The sequence below is a fragment of the Balaenoptera physalus genome, assembly GCF_965194825.1.
Source record: "Balaenoptera physalus genome assembly, chromosome: 11".
In the NCBI taxonomy this organism is placed as follows: domain Eukaryota; kingdom Metazoa; phylum Chordata; class Mammalia; order Artiodactyla; family Balaenopteridae; genus Balaenoptera; species Balaenoptera physalus.
Window position 1 is genome coordinate 4,756,436 of NC_138896.1, and position 23,110 is coordinate 4,779,545.

The 23,110-nt window shown below is 47.7% G+C and overlaps 1 protein-coding gene across 8 annotated transcripts in view; it reads right to left on the reverse strand.

The window, feature by feature from the left end:
- The window catches only part of LOC309637972 (uncharacterized protein), a 72,815-nt gene that overhangs the window by 2,650 nt on the left and 47,055 nt on the right, over window positions 1-23,110 (reverse strand). For 3 of the 8 annotated variants that reach the window (XR_014250885.1, XR_014250886.1, XR_014250887.1), the window contains one exon: window positions 14,438-16,563. Coding sequence is in view for 1 of the 8 variants with exons in the window: in XM_082413435.1 (XP_082269561.1) it covers window positions 16,446-16,563 (118 nt within the window). In the remaining 7 variants the exon portion in view is untranslated. Of the gene's footprint in view, window positions 1-14,437; window positions 16,564-17,116; window positions 18,650-23,110 lie in introns of those variants that run through there. The other 5 variants (XR_014250889.1, XR_014250890.1, XR_014250888.1 and 2 more) reach the window with 5 other exon arrangements.

A 23,110-nucleotide genomic window follows, 5' to 3' on the forward strand; every position in this document is an offset into this window, starting at 1 on the left:
CCTCAGATTCTCTAAGCCTCTGTTTCCTCATCCGTACGTGTCAACAATAATAACACCTGCCTTACAGAAATACCCTGAGAATTAAATGAGAGAACAGTGCCAGGCACGTAACTCAATGAATGTGAGTTATTACTCTGTTCAGGAGGTGCCTTAGTCTGTTGGAATGCTATAATAAAAATACCATAAGCTGGGCGGCTTGCAAACAACAGACATTTATTTCTCACATTTTTCTCATTTATTTCTGGATGCTGGAAAGACCAAGACCAAGTTGCCAGCAAATTCAGTGTCTGGTGAGGGGCCGCTTCCTGGATCACAGACAGCTGTCTTCCTGCTGTGTCCTCACGCGGTGGGAGGGGTGAGGAAAAGCTCTCTGCGGTCCCTTTTATAAAGACACTAATCACCTAATCACCTCCCAAAGACCCACCACCAATACCATCACACTGGGGGTAAGAATTTCAACATATGAATTTGGGGGGAGGGCACAAACATTCAGTCTATAGCAGGTGGGTATTCACCTTGGAGCTGAAGCCCTGTTTCCTAATTTCCCTCTCCAATCCCTCCGACATCATCGTGGCAAACTGTCTTTGAGCTTTGACCTCACCCATAAGCCCACATTCCTTTTTAAGTCCTGAAATGGTTCCTTGGCTCCTTGATTTCTTCTAAGCGTAGCTGGTTTAAGTAGACCTGGGATGTTCACTGAGTTACAGGAACTCTGAAAAGAATTCAAGGGAAACATTAAGGTACAAGTTTCCCCTGAAACAGAAACTTTATAACCAGGCCAAAAAAAAAGGCCTAGGAAAGAAAATGTGTGTAATTTTTAATTAAACTTGTTTCCTGTTTAAAAAAAAGAAAAAAAAGATACACATTCAGGATGTGAAGAACTAAATGTAAAATCTGCCAAATTAACAATTACATCTGCCTTCAGAAAGAAATCACCCAAAATAGCTAGTAAGAGAACGGAAAAGGCCACATCCTGATTTTGACCCGGACTTGTTAGGGAGGGAAAGTTTATCATTCCAGCAGTTCAATTTCAAATTTGAATCAGCTACAATTTTCTCAGTCAACTTTCTCAGACTAGTTCTTCTGTCTAGTTTCCCGATCATTTTATCTGGCAAGCAGGGGTTCCAGAGGAATTGGGAAAGAGCTACTTTACATCTAGTGTGTAAATAACTCCAGTTGTTCCATTGGAACTGAAGCCTTCAGCTGCCTTCAAATGTACCAGCCTGAATTTTCTTTCTCCTCTAACCCAGCTTTCCTTTAAAATGCGCGACAAAACCAAATTCTTTCCTCCAGTATCTTGGTCTCCTCACTCCTGAGGAAAAGCATATAAGCATCGATGTTATTTCTTCCTCCAGCTGATATTTTTACGGATTCCCTGAAACCCAAGCAAGGATGGAGAGAAAGAAAATATCCATGCCATGCAAGCCTGTATCATTTTATTTGGTTTTCCCTCCTTTTCTTCTACTCAGAAATAGTGGAAGAAAACTGGAGAAGGGGCCAGAGAATGTTATTGAAATGGTCAAAGGGATATAGCAAGGTTTCCACATAGAGGTAGACTAAAAATATTAAAATGTGTGAGTATAGAAAAATAACATCTGAGAAGGCAGAATAATAATAATAATAATAATAATAATAATAATAATAATAGCAACTGTTTAAAAGCTAACAATTATTTGAGCATTTGCTATGTGCCAGCATTGTGCTAGGTATTTTACCTGTATCTCAGTACTTAATCTCAATAACAGCCCATGGGGGATAATCCAATGACCCGCCTTATAGAAGAGGAAGCCATGGTTAGTAAAGTGGGGAAACAGACAGACCCCTGCTTCTTCAGGCTCGTGAGCTCAGGGAGCTGGGATTCAAATCTGTCCGACTCCATCCCAGCTCTCACCAGCTGACGCTACCTTGGCTGTTTGACTGGAGGCTATATAAGAAGGAGTACTGTGTGTTGTAGGCTTGCAGATTCTTTCAAGTCCAGCAGCAAACAGGCTGAAGACAAAAGGTAGACTAAAAAAGTGTTAGATTAATTCACTGATGAGAGCACAGAAAAAAAAGAGCAGTCCCAGCTGTGCTTGCCTAGCTGTCAACCCTGGTGGTTCATTCCCGGGGACTGGGACACGTTATATTTCTGCTATAATTGGGCAAGGAACTCCGTGTCAGACAAAATAAAGTATATAATGAAAGATGCTTTCGCCCAAGCCCAGGCTTTTCTGTTAATACTTAGCTGTGATCCCTGAAACTCAACCACTCAGCAGGTATTTACTGAGGCCAACTGTGCACCCAGATCTCACCCAAGCCCGTCCCCTGCTGGAGTCCCCCTGTCACCCTCCTGAGCAACTCTTCAGCATCCCTCGCTGGACAGAGGTTATTCTCTTCACCAAGCGTGGCCTCTTCACCCCTTTTCACACGTGACTCACGTTGCCTGAGTCCCCTCCGGTGGCCGCAGGTGGGGGGCTGACCTGGTGCATGAGGGCTCTGTGCAGGGTTCCATGGGGATGGGAGGGATGTAGGAAGGAGGGGGAGGGGAGGGGAGGGGAGGGGAGGGCATGCCAGCCTGAGAAGGGCATCTGGACAAGGAGGCAGCATCGAAACCAAACAAAGGCTGCCGGCGGGAGCAGAGATTGGAAGGGCAGGGAGCAGCCGTTCTGAGGGTGGGAGGAGATCGGGGCACACACGGGGCCACAGCAGCCTCTACGTGGACCAGGAGCCGGAGTTCGGGACGGGGGAGCCAAGAGCCGCTGGGCATTCAGTGTCCATCAGCTTCTTCCCAGGTTTACTTCTCCCAGCCAGATGCGGTAACACTCGAGTCGTGACTTTCCCCAGAGCAGGATCACGTGTTTGTTGTGGTCTCTCCTCCTGTCTTAGTCCGTTCTGCTGCTGTAACAAACACATCACGGGGGGCTTCCCTGGTGGCGCAGCGGTTGAGAATCTGCCTGCCAATGCAGGGGACACGGGTTCGAGCCCTGGTCTGGGAAGATCCCACATGGCGCGGAGCAACTAAGCCCATGCACCACAACTACTGAGCCTGTGCGCCTAGAGCCCGTGATCCGCAACAAGAGAGGCCGCGATAGTGAGAGGCCCACGCACCGCGATGAAGAGTGGTCCCCGCTCGCCACAACTAGAGAAAGCCCTCGCACAGAAACGAACACCCAACACAGGCAAAAATAAATAAACAAATAAATAAATAAAATAAAAAAAAAAAACACATCACGGAACAGGGAGCTGAGGAAAAACAGAAACTCGCCTCTCACAGCTCTGGAGGCTGCAAGTCCTAGGTGTGGGCAGATTCAGTGTCTGGTGAGGTCCCTTCCTGGTCCCTGGTTCATAGACAGATGGCCAGACAGATGGTCTTCCCACTGTGCCCTCAGTGGCTGAAGGGGCGGGAGCTCTCTGGGGCCTCTTTGGTAAGCACCGTAACCCCACCCACGGGGAATCCACCCTCATGACCTAACCGCCTCCCAAAGCCCCCAGGAGGCAACACCATCACCGCGGAGGGTCGTTTCAACAGCAGAATTTTGGACGGATGCAAACATTCAGACCTCATACCTCCCTTATGTTTTTCCTTTTCCCACTTCATTTTTGGTAATGAAATGGAAGAACTTGAAAGCTTAACATAGAAACTCCTCTACTGAAAATTATCCCAACCACCAAAGAGAAAGAATAGTTATGTGATGTGATAGAAGCGCTAAATATCACTTCGATAGCAATCAGATCACAATATATAAATGTATCAATGTGATGCCTTGTATATCTTAAACATTCACAATGTTATATGTCACTATATTTGATTTTTTTAAAAAAAGAACGGGAGGAATAAACTCCTGTATTGGTTACCGGTCCACGTCTGCCATTCTTAGTAATGACCCCCTCTGCCAACCTGGGGGACAAACGTCATGTCTGGAGTCATTTAGAAGAGAAAGGTGTTTTTCACCCCTGTCTCACTCCCTGGCCACAATTTTTCCTAATCGTATCGGATCTTCCCTTTTTTGCCTCCCAAGGTACCAGACTATTCGTTTGTCTGAGTTGAGTTTTTTCCCTTCACTTTCACACCCTGAGGGCTATCTGTCTACAGTTGTTTGGTTTTTGTTCAATTTTTTAATTGGATCTCATTGTTCACTATTTTATGTGTTCTGACATCAATATTTCACGGCCACATTCAGGCTTCCAGAACCTTGGGCTCAGGAACAAGCCACTGAGGTTCATCCCTGGGAGCCGAGGGGCACCTGTTCCACTCAGTGAGTTCGTTCCCAGACCCTGCAGAAACAGCCCTAAAAATTAGAAATTAAAAATGAGCACAGCTGTGGTAGGAAACCAATCCTCCCTGTAGCAAAAGACACCGTTTCATCTCTTCTGGATGTTTCAGGGTGGAAGTGGTGATGTTGGCTCCGTCTTGTGGGCGAGCTTCTGGGGACAGAGGCGGACAGGAAGGGGGGACTGGTGTCCCAGCCCCGCAGACGTGCGTCGGAGCCTCAAGGAGAGAGAATCGACAGCAGGAATCTGGGCCAGTAGCTGACTCACCAGGGGTTCAGAGCCACCAGGACACCCGTGGCACTTTGTAGGGCCCCCATGGCACTGGGGTACAGGGGCAGGAGGGGAGAACACAGCACGGCTTGTTCCACGAACCTGGGAGACCCAGCCCGAAGCAGGGAGGGGAGAGCCAAGCCTGAGCGCAGGTGCCTCGCTGCCCCCGGAACACACAATGGCTCTGCCTTCCTGCAGCTTCGAGAGCTGGGATAAGAACCTGGGGGAGACAAGAATGCGAGAGGAAAGAACTGCTTTTCTGCTGACAGACGCCCAGAAATAACCAGCGTGGAATGTGAGGAGAGTCTGCAGAGATTCCCTGATACGCAAGTGGGGGGACCAGTCAGTGACAGTTCATTCCGTTCTCGTCGTTAGAATGTCTTCACAAGAACCCACAGACTGACGCCTAAGACGTTCCAGCTTTGCTGGTGGGCAGGATTTCCCTCCCCCGGAGCCACGCCAGGATGGGAATCCATTTCCTTACCACGTGCTTCCACCCCAGCCCCTTCTGTTCCTCACCGACATCTGGGGGTCCACTTGGATCTCCTCGTAACCTCCGCGCCGTCCCCGTGTTGTTGTTTCTCTGTCTACCTGATGACAGACGGGATGCTCTTTTCCTGCCGTGGAAAGAGTCCCTTCCTCACCACCCTCCTGATGACGAGCGTGAGAATCTCTGTCTGTCCGTGTCCTGGAGGAACACACCCAGAACCCCCACAGCCTATCCATTTACCTTGTGCCCAAAGCAAACGTGTGGCGGGCTTTATAACAGAGGAAGCGCCGAACTCAGGGTAATTTACAAAGTGTTAGACCGTCACGTATACGACCGGACTGCAGTGCGTGGGGAACATTGTCCTAGCTACACAGGCAATATTTTTAAGTAACAGTTAACAGCTAACTGCTTGGAGCTTTATTGTGTCCCTTCTTCTTTAGGCTCCGCAAAAACCAGATATAGTCTCATCCTCAGGGTCATGAGCCAAATGCCATGTAGCAAAGGTTCAGACTAGCAAATTAACCAGGAGGAAGTAAATTAACCAATGAGATGAGAATACAATTAGAGTTTCAGTTCAATCCGCTCTCTAACTGTATGACCAGGACTCCTGGGGCAGCTTTCCGACATGTAGAATAGACTTTATTTCAAAGAAACAAATGCCTTGTCATACAGCCAGACCAAATGCCATGCTGGCAACTACCACTAGGACAGATGGCACCTTTGGGTGCCCCCTCCCAGGGGAACCAGAATCAGTTGCATATGACTTGACAAGAAGATGACACCTTTGTGCAAAGCAAAGGGGTACCCATCCTCTGGGCAGACAGGGGCCCATGCTCAGACACATGGCTTGGTAATTCGGCACATGCCAGATTTCAGTCCCCAGTCTCCCCTTGTGCAGTCCACAACCTATACAACCTTACCCAGAGACCCAGGCCAAGCTTTGGAATCTTCTCCCACCACATGGCACAGGTTAAGGAAAGAGAGCTAAACAAAGGGCATCTTCTGCCTCAAGAAGGCACCAGTCTCTGCCTGTTGATTGATGGTCCCTGATCTCACCTCCAACCCACCCTACCCAGTCCCCACTCACCTCTACCAACCGACAAAAGTTAATAAGGTGACACCCTAGCAAAGAGTTATTCTGGAGGCAAAACTGCTAAGTGGAACAAACACATATGACTTCTCTCTAATCTTGCTTGTTCACTGCCATTCTTCTTATCGACTCGGAACTCACCTTGTTCCATTATAACAACAGTCATTCACAACCTTGCTCCATGACCTGAAATTTTTGGAACATCACTCCCTCCAAGAAGCTGTCTGTCTCTGGTGCCCAGGCTGGATGAAAGGTCCCTCTTGGGACTCCCCAGCACCTCCCCTTGACCGTGGTGTGACACTAACCACATTATACTATAATTCTTTATTTGCTTTTGGCTCTTCTACTAGGACATAAGCAACCTGAGAGATAAACCAGGTCTTGTTCACCTCTGCACAAATTCCAGCACTTGGCTTAAAATATTTGTTGAATAAATGGTCTAAGACAGAAAAATAATGCTGGTGGTGTACTGCACTAGTCTGCTAGGGCTGCTGTAGCAAAGACCACAGACTGAGTGGCTTTAAACAACAGAAATTTCTGTTTAATCCATTTTACCCCGCACCGGAACCCCACAGGGTCATCAGAGAGATCTTTCTAAAGCACAAATCTGGTTATGTCACTGGTCTGAATAAAGTTCTTAAAAGCCCCCTGCCTCATGCCTGCAACACCCTCTATCTGTGATGCAGCGCCCTCTGTAATCTGGGCCCTCCTCCTCTCGCCAGCATTCCCACCGTTCACTTTACAGTGAAGCAACACGGGGCCGCTCGCATCTCCTGGAGAACAGAGTTCCCCTAAGCTTTCAGCTTTGCACAGGCTGCTCCCGTACCTAGAACGTGCTTCTCCCTTCTTACCTGGCTGCTTTCCCAAGGTCTCTGCTGAGATTTTGCTCTCTCTGGGGAGCTGTTCCTTATTCACGAGAACGGATTAGCTTTCCCTCCAACAAGCTCCATTGTATCCTATCGCAGTGCTACTCACTGGGCTACGATCACCTGTTTATCTCTCTGTCTTCCCCGCTCAACTGGGAGCACCTTGCAGGCAGGCACTGTGTTTTCTCCAGTTTCTAATAGAGGGCCTGGTGCTTAGTAAACTCTGATCGATTCCTGTGGAGTTGAATTGTGTCAGAACCAACAGGGCGCCCAGAAGTGGATTTCCTAGCGATCCACTGCCACCCCCTTGGTCGACGTCCCTGATTACTACGCACTGTTTGGTTTCTTGTCAATAATATGCTCCACCCTGGGTCTGAGACTCCACCCTGGATCCCGGTGTGCCCTCTCCAGACCTCCTTGTCTGAGCTCCCAGATTTTCAGCCTGTCTTTAGACTCACGTGGCTGAGGGCTGAGTGAGGACCACCCTTTGACCCTGGTCATCCTCTGTGGAATTGAACCGTGTCAGAATCCACAGTGCCCTGGGAAGTAGATTTCCTTCCCTGAACCTCTGTCTCCTTTGTCTGAGCCCCTAGTGAACACCAATACTGACCAAGTGGACCACAATTTCCTGGTTCACTTTTCCACCCTCCCACACCTGTCTGCCTACACCCAAGCCATCCAGGAGAAATCTGATGTGCGGGCCATCCATGTCATTTAAAATTTTCTACAAGCCACATTTTAAAAAAGGAAAAAGAAACAGGAGAAATTAATTTTTTTAAAATATAATTCCACCAAGAGCAGCTTTACTGCTTATGGATTTCTTTTTTTTTCCATACGGCTTGGCATGAGGGATCTTAGTTCCCCCACCAACGATCAAACCTGCACCCCCTGCAGTGGAAGCATGGAGTCTTAACCACTGGGCCACCAGGGAAGTCCCAGGTGAAATTAATTTTAATAATATATTTTATTTAACACAATATGTCCAAAATGTTATCATTTCAATATGTAATCAATAGTTTAAAAAATTATCAGAAAAATATTTGACATTCTTGTGTTCATACTAAGACTTCACAATGTAGTCTGTATTTTTCACTTGCAGTACACCTCGGTTTGTACTACTCTCATCTCAGTGCCTAATGGCTACAGGTGACTAGCGACTGCCATACTGGACAGCACAGGACAGGAGATGGGGTGTTAGTATTAATGGTAATAAGCTAGTGGATACTGTGTCCTTACCACTTGCCCAGGGCTCTACTGAGCCTCTAAGACTTTTCATGCATTATCAAACTTACCTCTCACAGCAGTCCCATAAGCTAGGGACTTATGGTGCAAATGAGGAAACAGTCTCAGAGATTAAGAGACTTACTTACCACTGGTCTACACTGCCTCCTGACCAATGGAACACTTAGTAAGCATGGGATTTGCTAACACTTAGAAGTCACATATCGAAAAAGCATGTGAAGGCTAAAAAATGCTATGGATAACATAGCCAAAAAGTTTTGATGAGCAAATTCACATTTTGAAAGTCATCAGAGAGAACAGCCGTATCCTTCCAGAAAATACCCCTCCGTGCCATGGCCAAAAAATGGATGAAAAATCCGACAAAAGGTAACATTTATTATGTTCTCAGGCTTTGAAAACTTTGAAAAGAATTAGTTTAAAGAAAGTTCATTTTCAACAGGTTTGACAGACAAAATCAAGCTGGTTTCCTTCTTTGGTCCCTTCATTCAGCAAACTCTGTCAGCCTTTGGGGCCAGTGTTCTTAGCCTGGCATGCAGTGGCGAGGGCGTTAGCTTCTTTCTTAAGTGCTGTTTTCCAAGACTTCTCTGTGATGGGGATCAGTGGTTTCCTTCTCTTGTCCTTGTGAACTGAGAGGGATGCCCTCCTAGCAACCAGAAGGGGAGACCTGTCACCACCCTCAACATATGGAATAAAGGTCATCTCCCAGCAATAGTCTTAGGTAATTAAACTTTTCTTTGTGCCATGACTTATCCTCTGGGAAATATTTACACCTTTAACCTTTAGACTTTACATACAAAATGTAGGTTCTTTGCAATTAGGATTAAGTTCAGTTTCAAGGGACAGAAAATCAAGCAGTGACTTACACAAGTTAGAAGATGAGCTCTCTCTCCCATGAACCTAGGCAGTCCATGATCAGCGGGGCTTGAGTTTGTCTTATTTTGTGGCTTTAATCACCCTCCACAAATGGCTTCTGTCTCATGGTCCAAAATGGCTGTCCAGATCCAGTCATCTCATCATATTCCAGCCAGCAAGAGAGGCAAAAGGGCAGAGAAGGAATAACCCCTCTTTTAAGGACTCTTCCTGAAAGCTGTATATATCATACTGACCAGAACGTAACACAAGGCCATCTAAGCTTCAAGGGAGGATGAGAAATGTAATCTTTGCCCTGGGTGTCTTCAGCAGCGTGTGAACGTGCCTCTCAGACGTCCGACCGCAGGGAGTGCAATCGTGCGAGGGCCCAGCTGCTGTGCTCTGAAACCCATCACTGCATTTGCAGCGAGCTCAAGCTTGCAACAGGCTGCTCCCAGCCTGAGTGCATCAGTAATTCTAAGGCAGCTCTTTCTATGGAGTCGTATGACTTCTGTGATGGGTGACATCGGCTAGAGGACTGTATGAATTATCTGTGGCTGCATAACGAATGACACCACATTTTAGTGGCTAAAAACAACACACATTTACTACCTCTCAGTTTCTGTGGGTCAGGAATTCAGTGCAGTTTGGCTGGCTCCTCTGCCTCAGGACCTCCCTCAGAGCTGAAGTCAAAGTGTGAGCCAGAGCTGAGGTCTCATCTGAGGTCTGACTGGGGAAGGACCTGCTTCCAAGCACCCCTGGTGGTGGCTGTCAGGATGCATGCCCTCACAGGTTGCTGCACTGGGAGCCTCAGCTCTTTCCTAGTTCATGGCTGGAGGCCACTTTCAGTCCCAACCTGGCAGCTTGCTTCATCAAAATCAGCACGAGAGAGAGAGAGTCCAGGAAGATGGGGGTCACAGTCTTTTGTAACAGCATCAGGGAATGGACATCCCATCACTTTGCCATCTTCTGCTCATTAGGAGCTAGTCACTAGGTCCAGTTCATTCTCAAAGTGAAGGGATTATACAAAGTCATGGGTACCTGGAGGTAGGGGTCATTGGAGCTCATCTCTGAAATCTGCCTGTCACAAAGGTCCAAAACTTGCCAAACTTTCTTTAGAACTGCACTGTAGTGTAAGATGTTCCCATCCAACTCCTTCTTTCCTCCCTCCTTCCCTCCTTTCCTTCCTCCCTCCCTCCCTTCCTTCCCTCCCTCCCTCCCTTCCTTCTTTCCTTCCTTTCCTCCCTCCCTCCCTCACTTCCTTCCCTCCCTCCCTCCCTTCCTTCTTTCCTTCCTTTCCTCCCTCCCTCCCTTCCTTCTTTCCTTCCTTTCCTCCCTCCCTCCCTTACTTCCTTCCCTCCTTTTCTCCTGCACTTGGGGTCAGACCTGCTCTGTGTTCTGGTGGCCCCTCCAGCCTTCCTCTAGCTGCCTCTCCATCTTTCCTAGCAGACTTTCCCCCTAACAAACTCCTTGTACGTTTAATCCCTTCTTAGCACCTGCTTCTCAGAACACCAAGACTAACACAGTGGCCATGGGCCAGCTAAAATTGTGCAGTTTCTGTTGCTGAGGAATAAGAGAAGAAAGGATTCTGAGAAGTCTTGCCAATATCCCTAATATAATTCTGAAATCACCCACCTGTGGGTCTCAGCGCATTCGATATTAAAGGTAAAATACAACTTTCCCCCCAAGAAATTTAAATAGCTGGAAAGACATATTTCTACCTTGGTCCATATATGTGTATTGTATGTGTTACAATAATCCTTAACCTGACTTAGAATTTAAAGTTTTAGAGAGTAAGAGCCTAAGAATAAAATCAATATGGAAAAATGATGAGGACTGATTCCAAATCTTATTTTTTATTGCATAATTTTAAAGACATACCTTAGGCCCCCCAATTTTATTAAGTTGCAATTTTCACCGAAGTCCTTAATTCTGTACTGATTTTCCAAAAGTGGTTAGTAGATTCATCTAAATATGCTAAGAACTCAGCTTTAGAGAGTGGGCAGGTCTTAGAAACTCAGATAAGGGCTGAACACTTAATTTGGAAAAGCTAACAGTGAGTCAAGAAGGTATAATAAATTGCTCTGACAAATTCTTTGTTCGCCTCAAATGAGAAGAGTCCACTATGTTTTTATTCATCGTTGCCATGTCTGCTTTATCATTGTTGCTAATATGAAATATGCAAAGAAATACTCTATCTAAAGAAAATTCCTCTCATTTCCCTTTTGCACCACTCAGAGCTGATAAAAAGCTGGAGAAAGGGGCTAGTAATCTTTCTTAATACTGTTTCCCTAGGAAGTCCAGATTGTGTAGTTCACAAGCTCAGCCAGGAGGTGGCAGTCATAACCAATGAGAAAATCCTGACCCTCTGCCTCTAGCAGTTTTGCCTTGCCCAGCGGACGCTTCCTGGACCTAATCTGATTCTTATGAACGCGATTTCCTTCTTACAAAAACACCAGGCCCAAACAGAAGCTAACCTCATCCTGCAGATAAAGAATGTTTGTGCCTTACATGTTGTCGGACTCTCTTAGCTATAGCCAGACCTTCAGTATTTTCCCAGCAGCAAGACAAGAGGCAGCTGCACATCATGGGAAGCAGAGTGGGCACATGCCCCGCGCTGAAGCCCCACATCTTATCACATGGGCCTTCGTGGTGGGCGGAAGGTGTATGAAGGGGGAGGACTCAGCCGGGCTGCTAGACTGAGCCCAGCTCCGGGAAGGCTGAGCAGCTGGAAGATTCTGCAGGAAATAACAAGCGGGGTAGCTGTTCTGTTGAGGTCACAGTGCTGTTCCCAAGCCCTGAGTCACTCAGACCGAGTGCTTTCCCACCAGCAATGCCCACGTGTCTTCCTCATGCAAACACGGGTCTGGTGAGCTTCCCTGAGAGGTGGTTCATTGAGATGGAATTATTGCCACCTCTTAAGCTACAGAACTAGGATGGCTGCTCAGAGAGTAAAGGGTTCTGGAGGGTTGGGGAAGCCACTTACAGGGTCCAGACCTGACCCCAAGGGCAATGGGTGCCAGTCAAAGATTTTAAGCAGGGCAGTGAGAGGGTGGACGGAACAGAACGTAGAGGTGGCAAAGGAAAGAAGACAGAGGACGTACTCTTCCTGTCCCTAAATCTCAGCATCCAGCCACTTTCATCGTACTTCTCATAACATGTTGTGAAGAGTGACAACGTTCCTTAGGCTCCTTCCTCTACTGCATCTTCGCCAGGGCAATAGCCCCCATTTCCATCGAGTCCCAGGCGAGACAAATGATGGCAGAGCAGCTCGTGGGCTGTGGCATCAGAGGGAGCCAGCTTCAGGATTTGGAGCAGTAGCATAAGCTCTCAAACCTCTGTTTCCTTGTGTATTAAGTAGGGGTGAAAGTACAGCAGCTCAGGGGCTGCTGTGAGGGTGGAGAGAGATCAGACAGGTAAGTCCTTAGGACAGCGCTTGAGCTAGAGAAAATGTTCGATAAACTGGTTACCATAGACGGAAACTCCACCTGGGAAGTGCTCAGGAAGTAGAGCAAATTCACCAGCAGATGCTGAGCAAGCCCTGGGGCTTATCACACCCACGATTCTATAAAGACCCTGCACACACACACACACACGCGCACACACACACACACAGGCATAAAGGGCTTCTCCTCCATCCTACACACACCCACCAGGTCTGCTTAGAGCCACCCACTTCTTTGCTTCTGCCAAGGTGCCCTGGAGGTGTTCCCTTTTCCATCTGCATGAAAATGCATCCAGAGGGACCACCTGGGCTTCAGCCCTCTGGGATTCTGTACCCCTGGGATGGCCCCGACTCTGGCCCACCATCCAGGGCTTACCGGAGCAGGCCTCTGCTTTAACCGCGGCCAGAGAAAGGTCACCTGCTGCTTTTGATAAGTAACTAGAAATGTCGGCTTCTCCAGCATCAGACACCTTGAGACCACACCAAGGCTCTGCACGTGTTTGAACCGCAGGGAAGGGCAGGTGTCCTGTGAGGTTAGAAAGATGGTGGGAACTCACAGGAGTCACATGAGGAAAAGCCACGCCTAGAAACACCACGTTCACACCTGTCAGCCCCTGAGCAGGAGCCTGTTCCCGGGAAGTGAACCCGGTGCGCTGCTTACCCTGCTGCAGGGCCCGCTGGCTCTTCTCGCCCAGCATCCAGTGAGAACCTGCACTGTTTACCAGCTCAGCCTTCACCCAGATCAACTCCACATGCCTTCCCATGCCAAACGGGGCGGGCAGCGAATGGGTCAGCCTTCCATGTCCAAGCTTCCAAAGCTCTGAAAAGGGGCCCCCCAGGAGGCAGGGGCAGCTGCCAGGACCAGACTCTTCTAATGTAACTGAACTTGTGTAGCAAAACTTGTGAGGCCCCAGCTTACAGCTTCCGATGCCCCAAATGTGGTTTTGAAAGTTGGTTTGGTATGTGTTGTCCCATCAAAACAAGGAGGCTTGGACAGTGCATTCGTAGAACTCCCTAAAGGCAGTCAAACCCACTCTAGGCCTCATGCAGAGACTGGGAAGTCGGGGAAAGCCTGACAAGTTTGGGGGGACTGGACCAAGGTCAGAGTTGGGGGAGAATTGACAAGAAGCGACCCAGGGGAAGGTACACAGACACCCAGGGAGATGACGAAGGATTTTGGAAGCCACTTAGGAGTTTGGATTTACCTTGAGGGCAATGGGGCACCATCTAAAGGTTTTACACAGGGGAGACGCCAGACGACAAAGTGTGGAACCCTTCTCCCCTCAGGGGTTGGGATGGTGGGTGTGAACTCAGCAGGGAGGAGCATGCACTTGGGAGGAAGGACCTGGGCTCTCCCCCGACCTCAGGGTCCCCTTCTCCCCCGATGGTGAGCAGGGAAGGGGACCCTGAGGATCTCGGCTTCAGTATTGGGAGACAGAGGGAGGGGGAGGGGGTGCTTGTTCAAAAGGCCAACAGGCCACCAAATCCGAGCTCAGAGGGCTAGTTTTAGGTGGGGGGCAGGTGTGCATAAACTTGGGGGATGTCTGCACTCTGCTTTCTTGGAAATTCCATCTCCTCCCAGCCTGGAAACTTCCATCAATCCAGACACAGCAACTGCATGGCAGTGCCAGGACTGAAAGAACGGTGCAAAACGGAAAGAAGTTTCTATTGTTTGTGAGGCATTTGTTATCTCTAAATGTGGGACAAAACCAAAGTCCACTACCCTTCAAGATGGAATAGACTGATTTCTCTTTGTGCACAGGCACTGCTCGAAACTTGAGGCTTGTGGGAAGTCACTTAAAGTTGAAATATTTTTATGATATCATAGTGTTTTGCTAAAAGGGAAGATAATATAAATAAATACACAACCTGCAGCACCAATGATAAGGTTACATTTTTTCTTTTTTTAAAAAAATTATTTAATTAATTTATTTATTCTTGGCTGCGTTGGGTCTTCGTTGCTGTGTGCGGGCTTTCTCTAGTTGAGGAGAGCGGGGACTACTGTTCATTGTGGGCTTTTCATTGCAGTGGCTTCTTTTATTGCAGAGCACAGGCTCTAGGTGTGCGGACTTCAGTAGTTGTGGCTCATGGGCTTAGTCGCTCTGCAGCATGTGGGATCTTCCTGAACAAGGGCTTGAACCCGTGTCCCCTGTTTTGGCAGGCGGATTCTTAACCACGGCGCCACCAGGGAAGTCCCAAGGTTACATTTTTTCTATTTAAATATATTAATAAATAAATCCAAGGGCACTCAAGGACACACATATCCCTAACCACGGGTCAGTTAGTGCAGGAGCAGACTGGCCAGGCTTTTGAACTGAAACATTTTTATCAAAGCCACACCGACTTTGCACAAATGACCATTCGTCCTCCAAATTGCACGTTCTGTAATACAAGCATTTTAATTTTGCTTGATATGTATTTCCTTTATTTATAAATTTCACCTATTTATATATTTTTCATTTATTTGTTTGTTTGTTTTAGACAAAAGCCAGGATTAACAAAATTTTACCAAAAATACACCCAGAAACATAGGCTTATAGCATCGGAAACTCCCCTCTCAAAAGCAAGAAAGTTTCTTTGCTAATTTATGAAACCTTGGTAGGCTTCCATGAGATTTCGAAAATAGTTTCATGGCAAGATGGCTCACATATTTCTCCATGAATAGATTAGAAACAGATTGATGATTATTGAAACAGAAAACATAAATACTACTGTATTTCATGGAATCTGAGGCTCCTTCGGTGTTATTTAATGAAGCACCGAGCAAGGGAAATTGTTGACATCTCACTGTATGTGTCACAATGCTTTCTTAGCACTTAGAATTTTTATTTTAAACGTGTTAAAAGAACTCTTTTAGACCTATTCAAACACAGAATGTATTATATCATGTATCACTCTTCTGCATACACAAAAAGGAAATAGAGGCTAAATAAATTGGTTAAGGTATGCCTAAAACTTTTCCCATACAGAATCTACCTCTTTGGCATCACTTTTGATGCAGGACCTCTGGAATCCATGTTTTCCATCCACCACTGTCCTATGAGCCATCGAGGGTTTTCAGGAGAATTTTGGTAAGGCCGTATTTCTTCTAAAAGTGCTCCACAGTTGTCTTAAGGATTTTCCTCCGAGCCTCTGACACCTGTTCTCTAAGCTTTGATGCCCATACAATGCCAGCAACACTGTGACACACAGCTGCCTAGCTCACAGCTAGAATAAGAGATCTCAGAATGGTTAGAGCATTAGAAAGTGTTCCTCCTAAAATCAGTGAAATGGGTGCAATGGACTGAATGTCCCCCTAAAATTCATATGTAGAAATGCTAATCTCCAATGTGATGGTATTTGGAGGTGGACCCTTTGGGGGGTGATTGGGTCATGAGGGTGGAGCCCTCAGGATGGGATTAGTGCCCTCGTAAAAGGGACCCCAGAGAGCTGCCTCCTCTTTCTGCCCTGTAAGGACAAAATGAGAAGTTGTGACCTGGAAGAGGGCCCTCACCCAACCCTGCTGGCACCTTGACTGCCACGTTTCAGTCTCCAGAACTGTGAGCAATAAATATCTGATGTTTATAAGTCACGCAGTCTGTGGCACATTGTTATAGCAGCAGGAACTAAGACACATGATCACTTGAATTTAACATGCGCTTTTGCTGTCTCCCATCTCCACTTCCCCCTACTCAGATACAGGGGTGTGTGTGTGTGTGTGTGTGTGTGTGTGTGTGTGTGCATGCACATGCACATACATAAAGATAACTTTGGGATAAGGAGGAAAATCTGGCATCCGTGATAAAAAGTAGGAAAGACCACATTTGAAAAAAGCATGACAAACCCATGGTCTGGGATGATCACAGCCGTCAACCACCCAGAATATCCGAGGCTAGTCCACAGCGTGACTCAGACACTCGGGAAGCTAGACCTCGCGCACTAGGAAGCCAGGGGGAGACTCACCAGACAAAACAGCACAGGCTTTGGGGGCAGCCCCTGCGGGGAGTGGATGGTGGTTTTCTTCTTTAACTTGCCCTGTGACACTCGCATTACCATGCTCCGTGAGCTCCAGGTTACTCAGCTGCAAAAAGGACAATTACAGTGCATGTGTCACAGGGGGTGATAAAGAATAAATAAAGTCACCTATGGAAATGCCGTTAATAAATGCCAAATGCTTTTTGGTTGCCCCCCCATTTATCCAGCCCTCAATATATAGCCCCAAGCCTTACCCCAAAGACTGAAAATAAATCAGAACTGAAAACAGAAAAATCAGAAAAAAACCAGAGAAACAAATTAAAGAAACAAACAAATTAAACAATTAAACAAAATTAAAGCATGTTTTTGTCTGTATTTTACAGATTCCTGAGAGAAGACAATTTCTCCTGAAAACATATTTGTGTGCAACAGCATATAAACATAACAGCTAAAGATTGGGGGCATTTTTCTGGCATTCTACTATGGAGTTATTTTTTTATACAATTTTTAAAGCTTACACTCAATTTACAGTTACTACAAAATATTGGCTCTATTCCCCATGTTGTACAATACATCCTTGTGGCCTGTCTTACACCCAATTGTTTGTACCTCCCATCCCCCCACCCCTATATTGCCCCTCCCCCGCCCCCACTGCCAACCTCTAGTTTGTTCTCTGTATCTGTGAGGCTGCTTCTTTTTTGTTCTATTCACTATCTTTTTAAGGATAGTATGTTAGCATTACTCAGATCTGCAGAGAGCTGAGTTCTGCTCTGTCCTTGGCATCCGTGAATGGAGTCAGACTCTTCCCAGGCAGTGGCAAGTTCAGCCATGGGCAGACGGTCAGCGATGAGGCAGCAGATCCCAAGCCTGGCTGCTCAGAATGGCTCTCCCCTCCCTTTCCCAGATGCACCTCCTGCAGCATCCTCCCGGGCCATACCAGGTGAAAGGCCCCAGCACAGGACAAGCAAACATAAACCTCTGCCTTCCAGGAAGCCCACAAACCTCCTTCCCTGAGGTTGGTTCCAGTCAAAGGTTGGGCTTGGCTGCAGTGGACAGGAAGCCCAAAACGTAACCCAAAGCTCAGCAACGGCTTTCTTTTATGGCTCTGGGAGATCAATGAATCACTTTGCCTTGGTTTCCCATCTCTATAATGAGAATATTAGCCTCATCTCCTCTGTAAGTGTGTTCGGAGGACTAAGAATTTGTGAAACATGACTGCTTTGTATCCTCTAATGAGTGGAACACAGAGGGATTGCTAAATACGACTAAGGCACGATTATGGCTGAACTTCCAGCCTGACCATTCAGTAAACCATATTCCATATTCCCATATGTATATATACTGAGAGAGAAAGAGAGAGAGAGAGAGAGAGAGAGAATAACCCTCTCTCTCATTCATTCCTTCCTGTTCTTGGTGTGTGCAGTTTATTTCCCCTCTGCTTCTAGAAACAGCACTCCTTTTCATTGGGCATCTGCACTCTCCCCGCCATAACCACAGCACCCCATCCCGCCTCATTCCTATCTGGGAGCCCCAGGCAAAGACCCAGGCCTCAGGCCTGACTAGTTAGAAGACTCCATTTCATTAGCCCTGGTCTCCCTGAAAGCAGAGTGCCTCATGCAGCAGTTTATTTGGGAAGAAGGTCCAGGGAGCAAGAGTGAGGCAAGGAGGAAATGTCACCACAAAGATGTGTTACTGGCCACCAAGGCAGCTGCCTGGAAAGAGATCTTGCTAGGCTCTTGGAGAAACCCATACAGGGCATCTCAGAACCATCCACCTGCGGGATGAGGGGCAGGAGTGTTTCTCCGGTGGTCCCTGCCCCAGCCTCACTGGCCCTTATTTACAGGTTGATCCTGTGAGAGTGCTGGGAGGGGCCCTGCAGGCGTCCCTCACCAGGGTTTAGGGGAACCACGGTGGGAGGTGGAAGCATCCCAAGCTGAGATGGGACACGTGAGACCTGAAGAGTCCTGACCGACGGAGTGTGGATGCAGCGCCTAAAGAGCCCTGCAGAGCAGGGAACATCATGACAGAAGGAATCACCCTGCTGGACAGGACCACCTCGCGACTCACAACAGTTAAGCAGGAGCCCCTTGAACTTGTAGTGTACTTGGAGACCAAGAGCTTAAGCCTCTGATGATTGTGGTGAATTTTCTATGAACATATTTAGACAACCAGGAAATCGCAAGAAAATCTTATTTTAGTAGACACATAACTTATAGCAGATATCATCTATCTATCTATCTACCTATATTTATCTATCTCTATCTCTATCTATCTATCATCTATATTTATCTCTATCTATCTCTATATCTGTCTATTTTATCTCTATATCTATCTATCTATCATCTATATTTATCTCTATCTATCTCTATCTATGTCTATATCTGTCTATTTTCTCTCTATATCTATCATCTATATTTATCTATATCTATCTCTATCTATCTATATCTATATCTATCTATCTATTTTATCTATCTATCTCTCTATCTATCTATCATCTATCCTACAGAGGGAGCTGTCAGGATGGAGCTCAGTGATCTAAATTTTCTAACGAATCACAGTCCTCAGGGTCTCATCTCCTTTTATAGTCTCACCCGTCACCTCTAAGCATGCGATGCTCGCCTCCACATCTTTGGTGCAAACCCCCGTCCTGAAGGTCCCTCCTGCATCTGCAGTGGCATCTGGATGCTCCTGCAGGCACTTTCAGCTCTCCATGTCTAAGACAAATCTCCTCCACATCCACACGAAACCCCTTCTTCCTCCCGACCTCCCTGCCACCCTCCAGACTTCCCCCGCCTGGCCCCCAGAGGAGCTGTCCCCCACTTCCCTGGCTCCTGATCCAATCAGCAGCAGAAGTGACCTCTGTCTGTCTGCTCTGCTGCCTTCCTGCTGCCTGCACCGCAGTCCAGGCCTCGCTTCCTTTGCGGGAGAGGCTCCAACAGCCGCCCCTGCACCCTCCACCCCCGGGCTCCCCTGCCCCAGTCCCGCCGGCACACGGCGCCCCTGGCCACGCGGCTTCCACTGCTCTCACTGTCCGCTAAATGCAGATTTCCCGTCCTGCGACGTACAGTTCTCCCTAATTCATGTAGCCAAACAGCCACCCCTGCCGGTCCCGCCAAAGCACCGCTTTAAGAAATCCTTCCCAGGTCGCTTCATCAGTAACACTGATGATAGAAATGGCTGGCCCAGCAGGAATGGAGCTGTATTTCTTCCCTGGTATTTGCCTTCCTCTCCTATCCTTCCTTCCTTTCCCCTCCCAGCACACACAGAAAACAATTACACCTTTAAATACAAAAGGACACTTCTCTGAAGTAGTCAGCAAAAATCAAGGATGTGCAGATGTCACACAAGGAGCAAGCGGGGGAAGACGCATAAGGAAAATATAGAAATCCCAAATTTCAACCAATAGTCATCATGACCTCTTCCAGCCTTCACTAAGAGAGGCATTTGTGACCCAGATCCTTCCAGAAGGATGAATCAAGGCTAGAATCAGAGATTTCCCAGAGGCTGTCCAAAGGCAAGTAGGAGCCTCCTTCAAGGCCTGGAGACAGAAGTCTACAGGCCTGAAAATCATGAGAATCCTTTTTCCTTGACACCAAGGAGTTAAATAAGAAAATGTACATGCAAACAACTATGAGGGGAAGGAGGAAGGGAAGAGAATGTGCCCCATTTCCTCACTCGGGCAAAGAAAATATGTTTAAATAGAACAATGAGAAGGTGGTGTCATGATGAGATACTGCGTAGCGTGTCAGCTGGTGAGCTATTCATACGCAGCCTGGCCTGGAGCTTGGCCGACTGCGGAGACACTTCCTGCCTCCTTGCAATGACCCCTGTAGGAAACTGCTGAAAACATTGTGTGTGTGTGTGTGTGCATGTTTGTGTGAGTGTGTATGTGTGTGCATGTGTGTATGCGAGTGTGTGCATGCCTGTGTGTGAGCATGTATGTGAGTGCTTGAGTGTGCGTGTGTGTGGTTTGCACGTCTGCGTGTGTAATTGTGAGTGCACGTGAGTGTGTGTGCATGTGAGTCATGTGCGTGTGTGTTTGCACATGTGTGCGTGTGTGGTTTGTTGCATGTATGTGCGTGTGTTTTGTGCATGTGTGATTTGTCTGCATGTGTGTGTGCGTGCATAGTGTGCACATGAGTGTCTCAGTAGAAGCCAGCACAGGCTGCTTTGGGAAGCATCCACTCCCATTCCACCCAGAGCTGCCCAAGGCCAGTCTGATTAGTGGGGAGAGTGAAAGAGAAAAGAGCAGACAGACGAAAAATTGCTCCTCTCCCTTCATCTTCACTGTACTCCTAAATGCAAGACCCTTTGGGGTTGAAGACAATAACCCAGTATGTCCTAACCTGTATTCAGGGGACACGGACCTGGGGCCCTCCCTCTGGGACCCTCAGGGAAGCACACACCTTCCCCCTTCCCCCTCCCCCTCCCCCAGCAGAGAAATAGACCCTTCCCGGCCCCCCAACTCTACTTCCGCGTGCACCCAAGTTCCTCTCTTCTCTCTTCAACATGGAAGCCCCCGCCCTCAACTTCCTTAAATCAAAAATTGGCAAATAACCCAAGGAAATGAGTATCCTCCCAATGAACTGAAGTTTTGCTCTGTGCTGTTTGGATAATACCGTCCTAACAGAATACCTGGAAGTTACAGGACAGGCTCATTAAACACAGCTACCAGTTCGTGAGCCCTTGAAATGTCTCGGGAGTCCCAATGAAGACTCTTCCAGGAACAGAGGGCTGGGTGGTGCCTAGCTCCGGCTTAGGAATTAGATTTCATTTCAGAGACCACTCGCTACACTGTACTGAGACTGTTTCAGCGGCTGAATCAGGCTGCCCTGGGGAAAAAAAAGGAATTTTTTTGTGAATTTATGCCACTTGCCTTGGGCATGGGAAAGGGAGTGGCACCGGCTTGCTATCCTCAACGGGCTATGTTCTCAGGCTTTGTCCTATCTGATCCACACAGCTCCTTGTACAATAAGTACCATCCTCATTTCATAAACAAGGCATCAGAGGGTTTCGCACTCAGAAGGAAGGGATCCTTGTGTCCGGGAGATGCGGTTTGGCATTAGGACTCCCCATAGGCCTGGCTGAAACTTTCTTAGACCTGCACCAGTGCCCTTCTCCTTCCACTGGGGCTACACCTGCATCTCAATCCAGGGCTGTCCCAGCCTCTGTCACAGGAACCTGGAGCCCCTCGGGGGCTCCCCACCTCTTCTCTCTGCTCCTAGGTGATAAAGACTGTCAAGTCCAGCTTAACCTGTTGGGGATGTGCTGTGCTGATGAAGAAGGAAAGAAACGACACACCAAAGCTGCTGTAAGAATTAGCCGTGTTTACTGGCAGGAGCTAGGTGAGCTCTCCTGGGACTGGATTTTGAGGGGACTCGATCAAGGAGGCCAGAACATCAGACTGGAGAAATCAGGAATTCATAGATTCAAGGGCAATTTCTCCAGAGTCAGGATTTAACATCCTTGCAGGGACCCCAGGGAATGGACGAATTCTCTGCTAGAGAAACTGATGGGCAATGCTGGGTGAAGCAGAAAAGCCCAAGCCTCCCTGGCAGGTGGCCAAGGAAGGGTGAAGAAGCAGCAGGCATGCTGGGATGGGAATATTAGGTGAGGCAGAAGACCCACCGGAGGATGGTGCCCCGCAGGAAGCCCAGAAGACGCACCTTCCCCCAGAAGGGGGACGTGCTGGTGAGGGGAACCCAGCATCTCAAGATGTTCAGGATGGCTCTGCTCTACAGATCGTAGGAGGGCCGGCCGCAGAGCTGGGCTCATGAATAACCACGGTTAGAATGAGGGAGAGCCCCGAAACACTAGCTGGAGCCTGCATTTAACCACCAGAAGCTACAGGGCTGCTACCACCCTACTGACTGGCGAGGTCACAGAGGCAGCCAGAGAGGCGTGACCACCAGGGAGTCACAGACACGGTTAACAGAGCATGGCGTTCCCAAGGGAAAAAATAAACAGGCAGCCAAAAAGGGTGCTACTCAAAATCTGCAAAATCAGAGGCAAAAATAGAGGACCAGGAGACGGCGGGGCTGCCCCCAATAAAATGTTACGACTTCTTACTTAGTTTCTAGATTCAAGCCAGTTTTCAGATTTGGAACCCGTTGGCCAGAGAGGTAGAACCCTGCAACACCACTGCAAGCTGTATTGTGACGATAGCTGCATTAGTTTCCTAAAGTACCCCAGGTAGGTGGCTGACAAGAGAGATTTATTCTCTTACAGCTCTGGAGGCCAGAAGTCTGAAATCAAGGTGTCAGGAGGTCCATACTCCCTCTCAAACCTGGAGGTGATCCCTCCTTGCTGCTAGCTAGCTTCTAGTGGTTTTCCAGCAATCTCTGGCATCCCTTGGCTGACAGATGCATCACCCCAATCCTCCCTCTTCACATGGATTTCTCCTTATGTCTTCACACCGTCTTTCCTCTGTGCATGTCTGTCCCTGTGTTCAAATTGTCCCTTTTTATAACGACTCCAGTCACACTGGATTAGGGTCCACCCTAACGAACTGAACTCATCCTCATGTGGTTAAATCTGCAAACATCCTATTTCCAAATAAGGTCACATTCACAGGTATGGGGGTTAGGACTTTAACATATCTTCTTTTGGGAAGAAGAAAACTCAACTCTAACAATAGTATCATTGAAAAGGTC